Genomic DNA, 19,254 nt, shown 5'->3' on the forward strand with positions numbered 1-19,254 from the left:
CGTCCACCACCTCCGGCCTGCAAGTGTTGTGGATGCAGGGGCTGTTTGGCTTGTGTATGGGGAGAAAGGCTCTCCCCCATGGAGCGGCAGGGCTAGACTCGATACTTAAGGATCTGGTTCATGATTGCACGGCAGCGTACGTAGGACGGCTGAAGGGGTTACTGTCTTCAGCCATGTTCTGTGTCCCTTTTCTGCTAGCAGGGAATCTCTGTCTGCTTTTGAACTGCTGCGATTTACAGCCTAGCTTTTCTATGCAAACTGCCTGTGATTCCACTTTTACTGCCGTTTCTCAGCTGGCTCTGCTGAAGGGGCAGTGGCTGCTTTAGCTGTCCTAGCTAAGTCTGCTTGAGCTGGTATGTCAGAGCCCCAAAACACCGAAGGGTACTGTCTATCAACTGAATGTTTTCAGGTGGGACAGATTTAGAACGGGATCCTTCGGCTGGATGGCTTTGTAAAATGGGCTCTGCAGTTAGCGTGATGTTCTTGGATTCAGTTCAGTATGCTTATTTGCTACCCTTGTAAAACAAATAGGGATTTCATGGTCACCTCTAGCCCCCAGAGTTTCTCCTGCCAGTATCACCAATGTGCCCTAATTTCCTCCACTCTCTTTTTCCTTCCCTCAATTCTCAACCCTGTTTCAGGAGAAGCGTCTGCAGCGGACAGAGTTTTCTCCCAGGTGGATGTCTGACCATCAGCCCATCAAACCAATCAAGCAGGAGGTGAGGGGGGGTGCGAGGGGGAGGACGACGGAGGGAGGCGAGAGCAGATGCCTCCTGGGGGAAAAAATAAACCGCAGCATCGCTATTCAGTGGGAAGGAGTCATTTGAAAGTGCTTGTGCTGAAAGAGAGATGGGTGGTAATGCCCGTCAAAGGCAGGCTGACACTCGGAGTTTCTATGGCGAGCAGGGAGGTGCTGCCCTCTGGATTGCAGAGGTAACCGGCCTCGCCGCAGACTCGGGTGCAGCTGCATATGGAAATCTGCGCTCAGTCTGGGGAATTCCACTTCAATGAAAGTGCTGGCACATTCGAGGCAGTTCAAAGAAAAGTTGAAGAAGGATGAGAGGGCTAGAAGAACCGGCTTACAAAGGGAAATGACAGAAATTCAGCCAAGGGGAAAACGTGAGGCTGCAAACACATGAGCGTGTAGATAGTGCGGAGGGAGAGAAGAATGACTGATGCAGTACGGAGCGGAGCTAAGAGGGGGTCAGCTGGAAATGGAAGTCACAATTTAGGCTGTTTGAAGAAATGCTTATCAAACTGCAGCCTTGTCAACTGAAACGGCTCTTTCCGTGCCTCTTCACCCTCATCTCCTCTCCACCCCATCAATGTAACAGTGCTGCTGCTTGCGGGTCTGTGCAGTGAACCAGACCCAGGAAAATGACTGGAGTTAAATATAACCTTTTTCTTTGGTCGCGGTTATTTTTAACGTAGATCAGCTTTCCGATCCAGTTCACCACGCAGCCCCCAACAGTCACGCTGGCACAGCCAGGGGCATGGTACGGTGGAGATGGGGGGCCTTTGAACTGGCAACTGCTACCCAAAGCAATGGGTCAGGCGACACAGGATTAGCTTTGGAGGAAAAAATTGGCTTGATTCTATCAGGCTGTGGCATAATCTCTCGCTGTAGATGTAATGAAAATGTAGTTACCTGGTGTTTTGTCAAACCCTGGGAAATTAAACTGTAGGGAATATCCCACGTGAGCCAGGGTCAGGGGTTTCCGCAAAACTAAGGAGAAAGTACAGTTCCCCACAATAAATATAATTACTTAGAATAGATAAATAAAAGGAAGGAAGAACCTCTCATCATGCTGCAGATAAAAGCCTGCCAAGAGGAAAATAAGACCCCAGCAATGGTCAGTTTGGGGCCAGAATTGCTCTCTGCAAAGCCCACCGTGCAGGAAGCCGAGGGACACGTGTTTGTTCACAGGCAGCAGAAATCCCAGAGGAGGAGGGGAGTGGGAAACACATGGAGGCTGAATGATGCTAATCAGTACCGCAGGTGCTCCAGGTCTGCAGCGGCAGAGGGCTGTTAATTGCTGCCTGTGGGCCAGTGAAACGTTTCCCGTGAGCGGGGGGCCCTCCCCGGCACCCGCTGCGCCGGGGCGTGGGGAGCCAGCCAGCACAAGGGTGGCGACGCTCGCGCCGGCTCCCCAGCAGGACGTGGCAGTCATCCCTGCCGCGAGGGAGCCAGGGAAGGTGCCAGCATGTCTGATGGCTTGTTTGCCGAGCGAGGGGTGGGCAGCAGGCGGCTCTGGGGGAGAAAACCTCAGCCCGCTGCAGGGGTGACCCCTTCCTCCCAACTCCGTGAGCTGGATGTTGCTTCGGTCCGAGATACAACCGCTCCGTAGGCTCCTAATCCTGCGGGGGATTTCTCAACAGGTGGTTCAGATTAGCTCCTCATTAGAGAGCTGCCTGAGCAGCACCCTCATTAGGGCAGCGCTGCGGAAACTGGAGCAGGGAAGGTTTGGAGGACGAGGGGCCGGGGCGTGTGGCTGGAGGGGGCTGGGGTGCCCCGAGCACCCGTGCCTCCTGGCCTTCTGCCCCTGAAGTCTGATACCCACTGTCTGGAGAGCAAAGCAAAAGGCAGAAGTTTGGCCCTTTCGGGGTCCCGGGCAGGGGGCGAAGGCCGATGTTGTGTCCTGGAGTGCTCTCTGGCGGAGGGAAGGAGGCGGTGATGCTGCGGTCGCAGATGCGAGGGGTGTTTTATTATCCTCCAAGTGGGGAGGAAGGTGGAGAAACATCCCTTTGCCACCTCTTTGGTCAGGAAGGAAGTTTAACATGTGTTGGGTTCTTGTTTTTATCGTTCCAATAGGCGTCTGCTTCCATCACATCTAGTAGGAGTTTACTTGTTGATTTGCTTATTTTTTTAACCCTGAGTTGAGTACATTCATCCCCAATGGGCTTAAGTGGAACACCAGGCAGTAGGTCCCTCTGAAAATCAGGCTATTTCTGCGTCTGAAGCGTCTCAAAGAGCCCCTGCCAGGATTGCTGCTGCCCTGCAACCGCTGCAGGGAGCAAGCGCAGTTGTTGTGAGCATCTGCTGCAGCCCTTGGTGCTCGCTACACTATGCTTGTGGTTTCTGCTTTTCCTTTTCTTCTCTTCCTTGATCTGCTAGGATGACATCCTGTTCTTTGCTTCAGATTGTTCCGTCGCTTTGTCGATGCTGTATTTGTGGTGGGTTGATGTGGAACGTGCTATAGATTCTGTGTCGCGCCATTACAGTATAGGGTGCTGAGTGCGCTCTGCAGGCTTGGAGAGCCCTGGTGTGAGCACTGCAGCTTGGATGTTGTGTTCACATTTCCATAGGACATGAATGGTGGAAACCGTATGAATCCAGGGAAAGGGAAGGTCTGACCTGTGCACCAAGTTGAAGAAATCAAGAGTGGTATGCCAGGCTGACTTAGATCTACTGGCTGGAGAATCTAGAGGCTGATGGTCACATCCTCAATAAAATATCTTGGTGTACCAACTTCTGGTGGCTAGTTCCTCACCCTTTTCTCTTCCTAATTGCTGCACAACCTGATGGTTTTTAGTTCCTACTGCAATTTAAAGATTGATCAAAAAAGTTAGGGGAAAACTGTTGGACAGTGGTCAGGATCGGTCCCGAAAATAAGTTGTTTGCAGTGCATGAGTAGAAAATCTGATAGTAGGGTAGTTGAGAAAGGGATATGAAAAGAATCAAAAGTGGAAATGTAGAACCTGATTCTGTAGGTTCTTGACCTCTTGTACCTGGCATAGCAGTTTCAGTCCTGGGCGTCCTGGTGTTTGGATATTGAATACTTGGAGGAAAGGCCTGAGAGAGACAACTGGAATGATTAGGGAGCTGGAAGGACTGATTTATAAGGAAACATTTAACTTAATTACAGAACCGTGGTAGTTTTGTATAAGCGTCTGAGGAAGCCCATAAAGGCTGGAATGTGGCTGAAGAAGAGGAGAATTTATGTTCGCCCAGAGCAGCGTAACTAGGAATAATTGGATGGAATTGAGGGGATGAGAAATTAACTTTAGACTGAATGTGAGGAAAAGCTGGCTAACGTAAAGGTGTATGGACTCACAGAATAGTCTCCCTAGGAAAGGGGTAGAAGAGTGAGGTACTAATATTTAGCGAAGATAGGCAGAATTCCCTTGTGGTAAGATTGTTCTGTGGGTTTCACCTAAGAGGATCAGCACAGAATAGTGGTTTTGCTCTCCAATCTGTCCCTAAATGCACGATATGGTCCTAATGTCATCAAGAGTCCCATCACCCTCTCTTGGACACTTCTTCGTGGCTGTTGGTAGCTGAAGCATAATTCTCTTAATATATTGTTGCTGCTGGAGGCAGGGAGATAATACATGATGCTTGTCCACGGAGAGCTGCAGGGGGAGATTGTAGGGCAGTGCTGTGTAGGGAAAGGGGAGACAGAGGGGGAATGAGTGTACAGTGAAACCAGACAACATTTCTAGGCATTTATCAAAACACCCCGAGGTTCTACTTCTAGGCAGTGAAACAAGGACAAAATAGTAATCATGGTGCCAGATTTTTTTCTGGGGATTAATAATGGGCCTGGAGAAGTTGATGGTCTGAACAGCAGCCAAGGGACCCCAGCTGATTGCTAATCCTCAGGAAATGCCTTCTGCCTAAGTGGCAGTTGCTGGTTATTCCCTGAAAATGAAGGTGGAGAAAACTGTATGCACATTGTTCTTTTCCGGTTGATATTCCCTGCTGATAGGGCACACATATCTTGGTCTTGCAGAAGTCGAAGAGGTGGGAGTGGCTGGTGGATGACCAATTTATCTGTCTTATAATTAAATTAAGCTAATAAAGGTAATTCCACACTGCCATATACATACCTCCCACTTTATTGGAGAAATAGGAGCAGGCGATTCCTGGTCTGGGAAGCCTGCAGTCTAAGTGGGATCAAACAAAGCCTTGCAGCCTGCTGGCAGTGGGGAGGTGAGGAAGTGGGGCAATAAAGAGCCAGGCATCCTTGAATGAGAAAACTGGTTGGGGGACCCAGCAGGAAAACTGTCCAAACAAACAAGCAAGAGCTAGTTCAGGGGACATTAGCACACAGAAATATGGCAGACCTTATTTTGAATGGGAGAGGAAAACACTCCAAAAGATACCTTGATGCAAGGCTCTGCCAGCCTCTTTTCCTATCCTAAGTACTTTGTGTTTTATAGCCAAGCCAGGTTTGGCGGAGTAGTCCTTTCTGCTCGTGCTTGCAACTTAGGCCTCTGCTAGCTGGAAGGGGTAGAGGTGTTGTGTGGGGGTGTCAACAGCCCGAATCCTTTGCCCAGAAGGGAAATACACGTGGTGCGACCCTGGCAGAGTGGCAGCTTGTCTAACCCATTGCTTCTCCTTCCTTTGTCCCTGTCTCAGTAGGATTTCATTGCTTGACAAATAACTTTCCTTTACATGTTGCTTTTCATCCAAGAATTCATATGTACAAATCCTTTTTATTCCTTTCATTTTTTCCCCCAGCCATTCATTGTAGGTATGCTTTAATACTTGCTCAAAGTAAACCTGCCTCTGCTCAGACTTTAATAAGCCAATGCATTACAGTTTTTGGTGTACCATTTTGTTACAGGTAAACCCGAACGTGCTGAGTTCAATGGAGAAGCAGAGGCGCAGAGAGGAAGAGGAGGAGCGCCAAATCCTTATAGCAGTCCAGAAGAGGGAGCAGGAACAGCTGCTAAAGGAGGAGAGGAAGAGAGAGATGGAGGAGAAGGTCAAAGCAGTGGAAGGTACATGCAGCCAGTGTGAAGCAGGGATGGAAGCTTTCAAAGCCAAGATTGAGATCTTGAATTAATATCTGCCATTTGCATTCCTCCCCTGCCAGACCTGCTAAGGGGAATATCTTTTCTTGCACTTACCTCTGATAAATTGGTCTGACTGTAGCTTCTTTTCCTTTGTCTAGCTCCCTTGGTGTTGGTGGCTGTTCTCTAGTGCACCCTTCAACTATGTTGTCTTCCTCAAATCATGCTTATTTTCTCCCTTGCCCGAGCTGTACTTTTTTTTCCTGCTATTTGAGTTGTTCCTCATTTCTCTTCTGTCTCCTCACTTGCGTCCTCATGGATTTCCCTGTGTGCAGGATTAGCTGGCTTTGCTCTTGCTGAATAGCACTTGGTCCTTTTGGCCCAATGCATGATAAAAGAAGGATTCCCTTTGAGGAGAAAGGGAAGGTGACAACATGGGAGTAGCAAGAGTAGTATTTTTATATTGCTACTGGCCTTATCAACTGGAGAACTAAAAATGAGGGGACCAGGCTAAATAGAGCACCAGAAGTGGCAACTTCAGCTGTTGGTCTTGTTTTTTCGTGGTTTTGAATTAAATGCTGATTTAAGCTGTTCTGCAAGAAACAGCTGTGTTGTGTTTAATATGTCAGATCGAGGCACAGACAGCAGGCGTCCTGCCAGTACATGTAAGCACTGGTGTCTAAGAGCAGACTAATTTCTGACCACCTTCTCCCTGTCAGCATCCCTTACGAGGATTCCTTTATCTGCTGCTTTCGCCACAGTGGCTGGCTGGGCTGTTGCAGTTCCAGGGAAAGGCTGAACATCTTCAGAAAACTATGGTGGTAATGTGTGGCAGTATCAGTATCGTGAATCCTTAAGTGGATAAAGAATCAGAAAAGGAAAAAAGATTAAGTTCATGCAAAACTTGTAAACTTTCCAAGATAAAACAGTCTGCTACCAGATGTTTGGTAGCAGACCAGATGTTATCTAAGAATAGTTTCTTTTACCTGCTTACTTTTCTAACCTTTAGAAAATCCAATTACTTGCTTGGCCTTCATATATTCCTGGTTACCAGTCCTAGCTAATCCGGTGCTTTAAACTGATTCATCCAGCTTCCATATCTGCCACAGATATCTGTTTCACCTTGGCAAATTGCATATTCTCTGTGCTTTAATTCTCCATCTGTATAGACAAAATTAATCTTGAAGTTCCAGAAGAGCTGCAAAGATAACTGTATCTGCAAAAAGGTCTTGTTTTGGTATAAGCCATGCCCTTTTCTGGGTAAATGCAATCACTACATCATCTGATGCAAAGGCACCAGAGCCACTCAAAAAAACTGGCATTGGATTGGGCAGTGAACTGTTTTAAGCCAGTTTAGCAAACATTCATGCTTTTCTTAGCAGAGATGCTTTTATTTTGGTTTGTGCAGTTTCTTTCAGTTTAGTTTAAACCTGTCCCTAGTCAGTTTAGGCTGTTAGTCAGTTTAGGAGAAGTCTTCTTTTAAGCTGGTGCAAAAGCTGTTTGGAAAGGTTGTTTTAAATGGCTGACTTGTTCAGTTAAATCACTGCAGTATTTTTCATCCCTAGAAACGGCAGCTGTTGAGGTGAAACTGTGGCTTCTTAACCATCTTTCCTTATTGACAAGCACACCCTCCATTAGCATTTACTTTCATGACAGTTCTTATGATGGACAGAAAGTGATTTGAAAACAAAGTAATTCATTTTGCTTGGTTCAAACTTGTTAAAACTGGACATCCGTCAACAGAGATTTTAGGGTAACAAAGATTTTCATGTATTATGCAGAGTGTTTGGGATTTAACATTAATTTTGTAAGGTCTTCTGTAGGAGGATGATGTGAAACACAGGGTGAAATATCTGCTCTCTGATGAACTTCATCAGCACTTCACCTGCTTCTAGGTTTTGGACTGTATGCCTGTTTTTAGATCACGTTCCTGTTTCCACTCTGGCATTTCACTTCCTCCCACTCCAACACATGCCCCAGGTAGCGAGCCTCCTGCTGGGCCCATCTGTACTTCCCTGAATTTATGAGTTAAAGCAGCTTTCTAGATTTCTACCACAACAGCAGGTTAGAGTTTCCCAGTTCTCTTCCCAGATGCTGCTCCAACATTCTGTCTCGCACATATGACTTCCTAGCTGTTTGAGATCCATTTTAGGGCATTGGTGAGATTTTGAAAGCTGCTGGGTAGGACTCAACCCAGGCCAAGAGCATGACAACGAGCTCTGCTAGTGATCTTTAATATCCTTTATTAATCACTTGCTGTGGGAGAGGGACCCGCCATTAATCCTGAATGAGCTCCAGTCTGGTACCAGGGCTCCCTTGATTCCTGTCAGTTTACCAGGTCAGATCCTTGGCAGGCCTTGATGGATTTCTAAAATCTACATCACCTTACCTCTTGGCTACTGTTGCCATGAGATTTTCCTTTTGCTGCCCAAATCATTGCCTCATGTTTTACTCAGCTTTCTCACTTGGGCATCCATTACGATGTCATCTAAGTGGTGCTAATTTTACAGATGAAGCATTAAGTACTGAACTGTGCTTGGACAGACTCAGATAATCTCTGTTAACTGCAATTTGATGTTGGACTTCTCATCATTAAATGTTATAATAGATGCTGTTAGATTCTGTAGGGCATCTAAGATGCAAGTCCTGTCTTCCCAACTTCAGTGCTACCCAGAGTCTTCTAACAGGAAACTTGGACTTGCTTTTACCAGTCTTCGACATATCTGGCCATGGACCCCCCTGGAAATACCCACCTTGTAGCTATTCTTAGTTTTCTTGTGCCCTCAACTCCCATCCCAAGTTTGCTTTTGACTGACAGAGTAAGACAGTAAATTAATACTTTTCCGACAGAGCTGGTGCTTCTTGAGTCTTTAGCGTTTTCCAAAGATGGAGCCTCTGCTAGAAGGTGTTAGCCAAGTCTCCCCCATCTTTCTTTCACTCAGGGTGTTCCCTGATGTGGCCTGTTTTCTGGGGTCTTACTCCTATAACATCTCTCCTTGAACACTACTTTGACAGAATTCTTCTCCTACAGAAAGTTGGTACAACCACAGGTGTTTAGTAAGTCAAATGAATTCACATTTCCTATAAGAAAAAGGAAATGAGGTTCATAAGAGCCCATAAACTTTCTATTATGAAGCAATCTGTTAGCCAGCTGTCTGGTTGCAAACCACAGGTTATGTTACCAGCGTTGCTTCTTCCTGTCTCTCACCTCTTAAACCAAAGCTGTCCCAGTGGCCCTCCTGTGTGGCAGCTTGCTCGCTCTGGCTGCTGGCCATGAAGGCCTACCTGAACAATCCTCCCAAAGCTAGCCATGGTGGTGGAGGATATTAATGACCCCAGTTACTCAGTGCCACTCAGCTGGTAGAACTTCACCCTTCCCTCAGCACTGCTCTTCATCTGTTTCAGTGCAAAACCAGCCTCCTTGAGTTCACCTGGCTGAGGAGAGGCATCTGAAGGATGGTAACTTAACAAGCCAGCTCTTTCCATAGTGCTGATCTATGCCTAGGTCTGTGCATTGAACACACCATGGTCACAAATTTGTCTGGAAGCCGCCTAGGGTAGCATCTGTATCACAGTAATGCTTCAAAATCAATGATTGTAAATTCAAGGGGAAGTGAAGAGGCGTGTTGATGGTGCGCTGTATTCTCACCTCCTCTGCTCCTGTGCTGTTGCTGCTTTTGCTGAAAGAACAAGAACGTTTCACTGGAGTTCTTGAGAGATGCAGGACCTGTCTTCGTTTTCCCTGCAAGATGTTGTTGACAAGGAGTGCTGAATGGTTTTTCACCTCTCTTCCCTCCCCACTGCAGAACGGGCCAGGAGGAGGAAGCTTCGTGAAGAGCGGGCCTGGCTGCTGGCACAGGGGAAGGAGCTCCCCCCTGAGCTTTCCCACTTGGATCCCAGTTCCCCTACCAGGGAAGAGCGAAGGACCAAGGATCTGTGAGTATGCAACTGGGCATGCAGCATACGAGCACATTGAGGTAGTGAGTACAAGAAGGAGAGGAGTGTGGTCATTCACCGGAATGAGGAGGGAGAATTGAGGTTGGAGAGCAGGGAGGAATAAGCTGAGAAACATCTGGATTTGGTCCATGCTAGAGGAGTGTTTGTGATAAGGCCTATTTGTCAGCATTATGGCACAGTGTGTGGGGTAGAAGGGAAGATGAAGTACGAAAGCATGTCTTACGTGTCCTCAGTCTGCATATTTACTGTTGCGCTTCCCATTACAGCTTTGAACTGGATGATGAGTTCACAGCCATGTACAAAGGTTAGTCCTGCCCCAGCTTTCCCCTTTGCATGACTTGCTCAAAGCAAAATACTCCTCTGGGTGTGTGTGTGTAACCGTTCACCTTTCTTTTGCTGCTGCCAGTTCTAGATGTGGTAAAGGCTCACAAGGACTCTTGGCCCTTCTTGGAGCCCGTTGATGAATCATATGCTCCCAACTACTACCAGATCATTAAGGTATGGGAAGTGGTCCAGCCATCTTGACTGATGCACTTTGTTGACTGGGATGCAGTTTTTTGGAAGTGTTTTGAAGTTTTGTGGCCTGTGTTACCCTCACAGTCAAACTGCATGACTCCAGTAGTCCCTTCTAGCCTTACAAGTCATGGAAACCAAAGATGAGGTGCTGCCTCTCAGGAGAGCAGCCTCCACTCCCCATCCCCTCTCTGTGAGGAAGCTAGCTATGCAACTTTGTAAACCCGATTATGCTTGCTGTAAGTGAAGGGACATTTTGTTGTGTTTCAGGCCCCCATGGACATCTCTAGCATGGAGAAGAAGTTGAATGGAGGTCAGTACTGCACCAAGGAAGAATTTGTGGGCGATATGAAGACCATGTTCAGGAACTGTCTTAAGTACAATGGTGAAGGCAGTGGTAAGAGCAGTAAGATGCTAAGTTCATATATTTGCAGTGCTCAGTCAAAGCAAGCAGTGATCTTTTCCCACTCACCAGTACTTGGTTTGTGCTTATTCTCTTTCAGGGTATTTTTGAGAGGCTGGACGAAAGAGTAGGAGCTCCTGAGTAATATGGCCTGGGGCTTTAGCGAGGTTTTTGGCACAATTTGGTCATGCTGAATTGGGGCATGGCATACCAAGGGACTCCCATGTTGGTAGATGGTGAAGGTAGAACATACAAAGAGAAGAAAGTCTGTTTGTTTCTGAGCTTATTCCTTCGTATGCTTGTGTGTGTCTGTGTGCCCCTTTTTCTCATAATATCTAACACAGACTTTGAAAAGCATTGGAGTCTGGTTAGCTCCCAGTGTTTGTTGAGTACCACAGAAAAGTGAGGAATGAACCAGGCTTGTAGTCCTTTGGATGGAAAATGTAGATTTTAGGCTCCTTGGCTATTGAATGAACAACATGAGTCTGCAAATGGGAAACCTTGGGTTTAATTGCCATGCCAGTTAAAATTCTACGTGTTGCTTAGGTAAGAAATCACTTCCCGTATGGTAGGTCATCACTGCAGACTGTGTCTCACCAGCACAGCTTTGAAAGGGAAAATAGAGCTGCCTGGCTTGTCGCTGTGGGCCCCAAGTAAAAGCATTCCTGCACTGCCACTGAGAGCTCTGTTTCCCCAGAAACTTCAGGGTTAGTTTAGTGGAAACAACTGGAAAGTCATTTGCTTCAAGCCCTTGTCATTAACACCTCTCACATGTCTTTTCCTTCCTATCCACTCCAATGAAAAGCAGGAGCCCCTCTGAGCAGAATTGTATTGTGGAAATGATGCAATGGGGACACTGGTGTTGGCAGTAGCTTTCGTGTCAGGGTCAGCAAGTGCTTTAGAAACTGTACATGGATAAATATGTTTGCTGATTTTTCCTCTGTCTTGTAGCATGCAGCAGAGATTTGAACGAGTCCAAGAAAAGCCTCTGAATGTAATCAAATAGCATTGCTGGAAGTTCACATTTCTTCTCTCAGCGCTCTGCTGGCTAACTCTGCAGGTCACACATCTCTGAGAGCAGAGGTGGTGCTTCTCGTAATGTAATTCTTGGCACTATGCTGGAACACTGAGTTAATGCTGACTCTGCAGGCTGTGCCGCTAATGGTACTTTGTCATACCTCTCTGCCTGTCCTTTGGTGGGGTTACTGAACAAATCTGACGCTGCGTTGCTTATGGAGTTTAAAAACATAAACCAAAGTTGACTAGTTAGAAACACGTCTTCCTCAAAGAAACTTTGTGGAGGGGAGATGAGTTATCTGATGGGGAAAGTCTGATGTTGCTTAATTGTTTCTCTCTATAAGGCTCTGTCCCTGATGTTGTTTGGGTTTTTTGACTGCAGAATACACCAAGATGGCTTACAACTTAGAGAGGTGTTTCCACCGAGCAATGATGAAGCACTTCCCTGGGGAAGATGGAGACACAGATGAGGAGTTTTGGATCAGAGAAGACGGGAGACGAGAGAAGAGGAGCCGGCGGACTGGCCGCTCCAGCACAGGCAGTGTTTGGACTCGGTCGCGAGACCCAGATGGACCGGGCAAGAGGCAGCAACGCCTGGAAAATGGAGGAAAACCTCCACCATATCGAGCTACTTCCAGAGCTCCTGCTTCTTCCTCCTCTTCCTCTTCCTCCTTCTCCTCGTCCTCTGCAGAGGATCCAAGCGGCAACCCAATGCAGCCTCCTCGAGAAGTGGGCCCTTCCAATGGACGAGGTTTCCCTCGCTCTCTGCAGTACGGTGGCATGCCCAGCCCTGTGCCACATCCCGGCCAGATGGTAAGGAGCAGTTTCTGCTGTTCTTCACCCATCAGGCCTGTGGAGGGAGGGAGGTAAAGGGGAATGAATCTCTACTGTGAAATCCCTACTGCATGGCAAGAACCTCTTCCCAGAGATTAAGGGTCAGGGCTATGCTTTCTACAACTGAAACTTTTCAGCCCTTAGATTTAAACTGGTACAGTTTCAGTCTTTGCCACGCTACCTGGGAACAATCTCCTAATGTTTCCCATGGCTGGCATGCCCCCATGTGGGCTTGCACCAGCTCTGGCTCCCCCAGTTCTCTTCTTTCCTTGGACAGTTACCCCGTTGTGCATGCAAAGCAGTCACATTTCCTCTTTAATCTCCAGTTTATGATGCTGAACAAGCTGGTCTTCTTTTGTCTCAATTGTTTACAGATGCCTGGTAACTTTGTGCCATCTGTGTACTACTGCATTTGTGCCTTCAGTATTTATAAAAGCAGTAAACAAAATCAAACACAAGGCCACCCTGGACTGCAGCAATGACCTCTCTTTAGCCCAACATTTCTTCTCTAAATGCCACCTGTTCTGCCTCCCCTCTGGGCTGTTCCTCACTCATCCTTCACTGCCTTTTCCATTTTAACCAATGATGTCTTGTGGTGTGGTGTATCAGCTGCTGCTCTGAGATCCAGGCTATCCCTTGCCCTGTTAGCTGGAGATCAAACAAAATTTTTAGAACAATTCTTGTGATGCAGATAGTGGGAGGCAGTAGGAGAGCTGGAGGCAACAAGTATTTTGAAGGAAACTCAGCACATTCCGCTGTCATCCTAGTTCCGCCATCATCCTACTTTCCATACTCTTGTGGTCCGCTCCTCTCCTTGGAGTGAACCACTGCCCCCTCCAGTCTTTTTGCTTGCTCCCAAGTAGTTGGGTGGCAAGTGAGTGTATTGCAACCTTAAGCACAGGGACGCGTGGCTGGGGTGTGAGAGAGTGGCTTTAGCAGGGGAGCTGTGTCACCTCGTAGGGAAGAGACTACAGGTTTTTTGTGGTATCTCCAAAAAGCCCATCTGCTCATCTGTGTGGTTCCTCCAGCCTTGGCTTCCCCTCACCTGCAGCAGCTCTACTGCCTTTCTGCGCTTCACAGATTGTTTTATTTCTCCCTCCCACACCCCCCTCGTCCCCCAGAGACCAGCCGTGCCAGGAACGTTTGGTCCCCTGCGTGGATCGGATCCCACGAAACTGTACGGCTCGCCGCGAGTGCCTGAGCCCCACCCCGGAGACCCGGTCCAGCAGCACCAGCACTTTGCCATGCAGGTAAGAAACGCTGCAGCCAAGGGATTCAGCACCTTGGGACCTGCAGGTCTCCACCGCTCCTCGGTGTGACGGCTCTCACCGACACCCACCCTGCCTCTCTCTCTCTCTCTCCCCCCCGCTCCTCCCCAGCCGGCCGTCGGACTGAGCGAGCACCGCGGGCACAGGCTGGCTGCCCCGGAGAAGCAGGCGTGTGCAGGACCGACCCACATCGCTGGCCTCAGCCCCCGGCCGGGCGCCCTGCAGCTGGGGCGCGTCAGCGGCCCCCCACCCGACACCGTCTACCCGCCGGCCCAGTTCCAGCAGGGCTTCCTCCCCCCGAGGCACAACGGGCCCCCCATGAGGCCGCCGGAGGGCTCGGAGGTCCCCCCGGGGCACATGTACCGGCCCTACAAGTACCTGAACCGCACGCACCCGGCCCTGTGGAACGGCAGCCACGGCCCTGGCAGCCAGGGCGCCGTGGGGCCGGAGGAGAAGGCGCCCATGGGGCCGGGGCCCTCGCTCCAGCCCCGCGCCCTGGGGCATATGATGGACCCCCGGGCCATGAGGGCGCCGCTGCCTCCCAGCCAGTGGACCGAGCAATCAAACTTCCTACCTCACGGGGTGCCTCCCTCAGGGTATATCAGACCGCCCGGGAAAGCCGCCGGCCAGAGGATGCCGCAGCCGCCGGCCGCTCTGTTTGGGGGACCGCCTCAGGTTCAAAGAGGGTGCCAGGGCGGGGACTCCATGATGGACAGCCCGGAGATGATCGCCATGCAGCAGCTGTCGTCCCGCGTGTGCCCGCCGGGTGTGCCTTACCACCCTCGCCAGCCGCCCCCGCCGCACCTCCCCGGACCCTTTCCCCAGCTGGCTCACGCTGCCTCTGCCGCCGGCATGCAGCCTCCGAAACCCGTCGTGGGGAACGGGAGCTCGCAGGATCCGACCAGTCAGACCATGGAGCCGGACAGCAACCAAGGTAACACCTCGAGAACCCGCCCGCCAAGGCAGCGGCCCCTGCCTGTAGCATTTGACCTTCCCTGCCTGCATCTGTTACCTGCATCCCCCTGCCTGCCTCCCCTTTGCTTCCTGCCAGGCATCCCTCCCGCCCGCGGCACAGCACCGCCATTTCCCGTGCCGGGGCAGACCCTCTGCCCGCTGGTGTGCGCTTGTGGGGAGGGAGCAGGAGCACCCCTAGGGCAGCTTTGTTGCTCTTGGGCTCCAAACTTGTAGGGGCCCAAACCTTAATTGTCATGCAGATGCACAAAATCTATGTCTGCAAATGTGGCTTTATCTGGATTTTTGCCACTAGAGAAGTGGAAAATATGCCCTGACCTTCAGGCTCGCCAGAGCCGATTTTAACCAGTGGCTGAGGCTCAGCAACAAAAGCGGGGTTTTTCTTCTAGAAAATAATTAAAATCTTGATAAAACAGTTGTGGGGCACACAGTTTTTACACATACCTTTTTATTTTTTTTTTATCTAAATTGGAATATATTTTCTACTCCAGCCATCGCTTAGATTTTTTTAAGATTGTTTTGTTCCACTGTAGCCTGCCAGAGGTCCCCTCTGTCCCAGCTATACCTGCAAGTTATCAGTTTGCCATGGGGTGCAAATGCAAAGCATAGGCTGTGATGCTTCTAGAGCTCACTTGGAGTTAATATAAAAATTAAATCTGCAGAGAGTTAGGTAAGGAAAGAAGACGTTATGTGAATAACTGGTTTAAATATACTCCTTTGAGTATATGTCAGTATGGCTTCTCCTCTGAAATGCACACGTGCCTTGTGAGCTCTCAAAATCTTCACACAACAGGACTGCCTGAAAGCCCCTGAGCAGCCGTGTCAATTCAGGTGGGATGGCAGTGTGTCATGTGTGCCGTCACAAGTTTCTTTCTAGTTGAATTTCATTCGTTCTAGCTGGTAAACTAGAGATCAAAAAAACGCTTAAAAATAAAACAAACCTAAAGTAGAGATCAAAAAACCCCAGAGATCAAAAAAAATTTTTTTTTCATTAATTCTAGCTGGTAAACTAGAGATCAAAACCCTTGCATCTTTTATCGATCCCTCGTGTGCCTTGCACTAAGAGGAAACTCTTTCCTTGTGTGGCATTGCTTAAAAGTCATCATCGTTTAACTGTGCTGGATGTAGAACAGAGACTAGGGGAGGATGCTGAGTGATTGCAGGGCAGAGTAGCCGCATCTCCAAATCACAGTTGGTTAAAATATGGCTGTGATCGGCTTCACAGCATCTTGGTGTGTGGTAGCGCTTCTGCCCAAGATGTGGGCAAGTGGCGTTTGTGGACCAGAAAGGGCAACACAGCCTGAAATCAGGCTGCCATTACCCTGACTTCTTATCTTGCTATCATGTGGACCCCACTGTGGTATTTCCCAACTCTGCCTTTCCATTAGGCAGCCTCTGCACACCCACGTGTCAGACCAAACCCACGCGTGCAGTGTTACTCCAGTGGAGGTATGACTTATCAGTGGCTTGCAAATTACAGTGTGCTGTATCTTGAGGGTTCTGTCCACGTGTGGCATCTTTCCAAGAGAGGTGCAATCTCATGAGTAATTTTTAAAAGAGCTCTTTTAAAAGAAGCAGCTACTGAAAGTCACCCAACTTTGTAAAAATGCACTCCAGAATTGCTAAAGGTCTCTGAAGGGAAGACTGTGTGATGGGTGTGGGTGGCTGCAGCCCCGCAGAAGAGTGAGTACTTACAATGGAAGGACCTTCATGGCTTTAGAAAGTCACTTCTTTTTCTCTTCTGTTTGCACAAAAGTGGGATACTTTTTCCATCCAGATGTTAGGGACCTGTCAGGCAGAACTGACCAGCAACTCTGGGTCAGCCGCAGCAGGAGATGCTGAAAGGCTACTTTGGTAGACCTGGTTAAGCTGGCAGGAATTGCTCTTTGGCACGTGTGCTTTGAGTGAGCGCGAGTAGGCGTGCATATGTGTCGGGCGGGGAGGGCCGATTTCCAAATTTAGTCCAACGTGTGACTTTTTTCCCCTCTCGTTCCAGTGGAGCCACCGGCAGGCGTTGACGAGAAGGCTCAGTGCATCGGCATTCCCGACGGGGCCTACGCCAAACTCCTACCTCATCCCAAGCCCCCGCTGCCCATGGAGTGCACCAGGCGCGCCTTGCCCCCGGACGGGGAGGGGGACGGCTCCGGTGTGAAGGGCGACCTGAAGGCAGGGCAGGGCAAAGGCGCGTGGCCGGCAGAGAGCAGCTACGCCGGCGGCCCAGGCTGCGTGAGGGACCTGATGCCCGCCCCCGAGAGAGGGGGTCCCCTGCCTGAGAATGGGGCGGCGGGCGAGGGGCCGGCAGCCGGCGCCGAGGGGAAGGGGCTCGCCGCCAGCCTGCTGGAGAAGCCCCTCTGTGGCGGCGGGAAGGCTCTCCCCGAAGCGGCCGTGCCTTGCATGGGGCAGGGCACCGGCCTCCCCGGCGTGGACGCCGGCTCCATGGGGGCTGCCCCCAACCAGTTCCACCCTCTCTACATGCCTGGTCTGGAATACCCAAATTCGGCCGGGCGGTACCACATCAACCCCGGCCTGCAGGGGTTCGGCCCTGTGATGGGGGCGAAGCCGCCGCCTCCTCCCGCCTCCCACCCCCAGCATTTTCCCCCACGGGGCTTCCAGCCGAGCGGCACCCACCCCGGCGTCTTCCCCCGCTATCGGCCCCCCCAGGGCATGCCCTACCCCTACCAGCCGCAGCCTCAGCCTTCCTACCACCACTACCAGCGACCGCCCTACTACGCCTGTCCGCAGGGCTACTCGGACTGGCAGAGGCCTCTCCACCCCCAGGCCAGCCCCAGCGGGCACCCCGCCGCCCACCCGCCCCTGGCCAGACCCCCTTTCCCGGACCGGGGGTCCGCCAGCGGCTTGCAGGGCTGCGAGGCACTGAGCGCCGCCCTGGCCTCTCCCAACCGCATGGACGTAGCGAGTGCCAAAGAGGTTTCTCCGAGCGACGGGCAGGATCTGGGGCCTGAAGACGAGAAGTCCGAGGAGTCCCAGGAAAGGCCGGAGAGTCCCAAAGAGTTTCTTGATTTGGACAACCACAACGCGGCCACGAAGAGGCAAAGCTCGGTGGCAGCGGGGGAGTTCCTCTACGGAGCCCCCCCACCGCACCTGGGTTCGGGGATGGGATTTGGCCCGTCGGCTTTCCCTCCCCACGGGGTGATGCTGCAGACTGGCTCTCCTTACGCATCTCGACATCCCGCCGGTCATTTCCAGCCCAGGACATATGGATCGCCCATGAATGCTCACCTGTCTCATCATCCGGCCTCCGGCCAGGCCAACGGCCTCTCTCAGGAGGGACCCCTCTACCGCTGCCGAGAGGAGAACGTAGGTCACTTTCAGGCCTTGCTGATGGAGCAGAGAGGCAGTGGAGGTGGCATGGGGGTGCCACCCCAGGACTTGTATAGACCCTCGGGGTAAGACCATGTTTTCTACGAGAAGGCAAGGCGGGAGGGGGATGATGCCTGGGTGACGATAAGTGTTGGATATCCTTGAAAGGATATGGCTTGAAGTCAGAGGAGACGGCAATCGAAGTTGGAAGGCTATCGGGTGACTCTTAGGCCCTTGGAGTAAGAGGTCTCTTAAGCTGGAGTGAAAGTCTCATTGCAGCTCCTTAAAACAAGTAGCAGTCATTATGAGGGAGACCTGTTAGCCTGTCCCATCCATCCCCACACCAGTGCTTTGTTCTATCTGATAGTGTTTTGTTAATGTGTCATCCAGGGCTGTGCATCTCTTAATCAAATGGACTTTTGCCATTTTCTTTGCAAGAATTTTATGGCAACTTTCTCATAGTGAGGCAGAGTAGCTAACTAAAGTGGAAATTAGCCTCTTGTTATGAACTCCTTTACTTCAATGTTGCCCCATTTTCCCTTCCTCTGACTTTGCCCTTCGTCCCTTCGTCTCTGTCTCAGATTTCCCTCACAGAAAAGTACTTCTCACTGAGACTGTGCATATCACATTTTATTCCCAAGTGGAAAATTCTGCTACTCCGAAAATTCCCTGTTCAGATTTTATAAATGTGCTTCAACTGTTACTGTTTTGTCATAGTCCCAGCATGACAGTGCTCCTTCTAGCATTCAGAGAGCTTGGCTTACAACTAAGCCATTGGGGGAGTGGCATGGATTAAAGGTTGTGTTTTGGGGGGAAGCCAGAAAGAAGAATACATGCGATGCATGCTTGTATGCGAATGTTGTATGTATGCATTCGACAAAGTAGACGGGATTTGGTCTTGGTGTTCATGTGCTAAAACTCTCTCCATTCAACCTGGCTCCAGAATGCAAATGCATCAGGCTCAAGTTCCCTTCCCGAAGATGCCTACAGCAACCATGTCCCGGGAAGATCTGACGTCACAAAAACCATCAGCGTTGCCTCTGGATCAAGTAAGGGCTGCTAAAGAGAGCAGATTTGAAATGCGAGTCTTTCCCTTCTCACTGGTTAAAGGAGTGAAGTATTTAATGAGAGGGGAAGCACTGGAGGAAGCTGGGAAATGAACTACTGCTGTGCAGAGGAGTTGGGGATGTCTCTATGTCTTAGCTGACTGTAAAATGTAACCTAGGTGGA

General features: G+C 50.1%; 1 protein-coding gene across 2 annotated transcripts in view; it reads left to right on the top strand.

The window, feature by feature from the left end:
- CECR2 (CECR2 histone acetyl-lysine reader) overlaps nucleotides 1–19,254 on the top strand; it is a 97,630-nt gene that overhangs the window by 77,978 nt on the left and 398 nt on the right. Inside the window, exons 8-18 of one of the 2 annotated variants that reach the window (XM_075051222.1) lie at nucleotides 642–719; nucleotides 5,571–5,727; nucleotides 9,546–9,675; nucleotides 9,963–10,000; nucleotides 10,103–10,194; nucleotides 10,480–10,606; nucleotides 12,012–12,442; nucleotides 13,585–13,713; nucleotides 13,843–14,665; nucleotides 16,700–18,110; nucleotides 18,968–19,073. In XM_075051222.1, the coding sequence (XP_074907323.1) occupies nucleotides 642–719; nucleotides 5,571–5,727; nucleotides 9,546–9,675; nucleotides 9,963–10,000; nucleotides 10,103–10,194; nucleotides 10,480–10,606; nucleotides 12,012–12,442; nucleotides 13,585–13,713; nucleotides 13,843–14,665; nucleotides 16,700–18,110; nucleotides 18,968–19,073 (3,522 nt within the window). The remainder of the gene's footprint in view (nucleotides 1–641; nucleotides 720–5,570; nucleotides 5,728–9,545; nucleotides 9,676–9,962; nucleotides 10,001–10,102; nucleotides 10,195–10,479; nucleotides 10,607–12,011; nucleotides 12,443–13,584; nucleotides 13,714–13,842; nucleotides 14,666–16,699; nucleotides 18,111–18,967; nucleotides 19,074–19,254) is intronic. The other variant, XM_075051223.1, reaches the window with a different exon arrangement.

This window comes from Buteo buteo, chromosome 19 (assembly GCF_964188355.1).
Source record: "Buteo buteo chromosome 19, bButBut1.hap1.1, whole genome shotgun sequence".
Lineage (NCBI taxonomy): Eukaryota > Metazoa > Chordata > Aves > Accipitriformes > Accipitridae > Buteo > Buteo buteo.